The 730-nt window shown below is 49.9% G+C and overlaps 1 protein-coding gene across 1 annotated transcript in view; it reads right to left on the bottom strand.

Moving 5' to 3' along the window:
- The window catches only part of PHLDB2 (pleckstrin homology like domain family B member 2), a 114,211-nt gene extending 113,998 nt beyond the window's left edge, over positions 1 to 213 (bottom strand). Inside the window, exon 1 of the mRNA XM_006763605.2 lies at positions 137 to 213. Within this exon, the coding sequence (XP_006763668.1) occupies positions 137 to 212 (76 nt within the window). The 5' untranslated portion in view covers position 213. The remainder of the gene's footprint in view (positions 1 to 136) is intronic.
- Between the last annotated feature and the right edge of the window lie 517 nt (positions 214 to 730).

Genomic DNA, 730 nt, shown 5'->3' with positions numbered 1-730 from the left:
TTTTTTTTAATGAGCTGTAGGAAGGACGGGAGGGTACTCATCCTGGGGTGACGATTTCCCCACCCTAAGGTGAGGTTTCTACTGGGAACTCCAAGTTGCCACACCTCCTCCAGACAGTTCGCCCGCCAGCAGGTACCTGATGCGTCAAAAAACAGCTTTGCCAAGTCGTTGGGGAACGGCCTTAGCTCAGGGCCTAGGATTTTTAAATGCATGCAAATGTCTTTTCATTTATTTCCCCAGAAAGTTTCTATCTTTGCCAACATATTTTTCTGAGTTGCTGTAACCAATGAGAACAGCGTTGATGTGAATGTCCTCCAATGGGTGCTTCTGAGGAAGGCGACCGATTGGACCCAGGGTGGCCCTGACTGCCTGACTGTGGTCCGCGGGAATGTGAGCCTCTGCCAAGTTCTGAGCCAGTCTCTGGGTTTACAAAGATAAAGGCCATGGGCCCTTAGGAGCTCGCAGCGGCCAGAAAGAGCACAATGCCCTGGCCCGCGGTTCAGTTAGTTAGAGCGTCATCCACACACCGAAAGGTTGCAGGTACGGTTGGATTCAGGTCAGGGAACTATCTAGGCTGCCGCTTAGATCACAGGTCAGGGCATCTAAGAGAGACAGCCCATTAATCTCTCTCTCTCTCTCTCTCTCTCTCTCTCTTTCATCTCTGAAATAAATAAAAATATTTTTTTTAAAGAGAGACAGTAGGAGTCCTGCCCGGCCGGTGTTGCTCAGT

Source organism: Myotis davidii, unplaced genomic scaffold (assembly GCF_000327345.1).
Source record: "Myotis davidii unplaced genomic scaffold, ASM32734v1 scaffold379, whole genome shotgun sequence".
Lineage (NCBI taxonomy): Eukaryota > Metazoa > Chordata > Mammalia > Chiroptera > Vespertilionidae > Myotis > Myotis davidii.
This window is presented reverse-complemented; position numbering and strand designations above follow the sequence as displayed.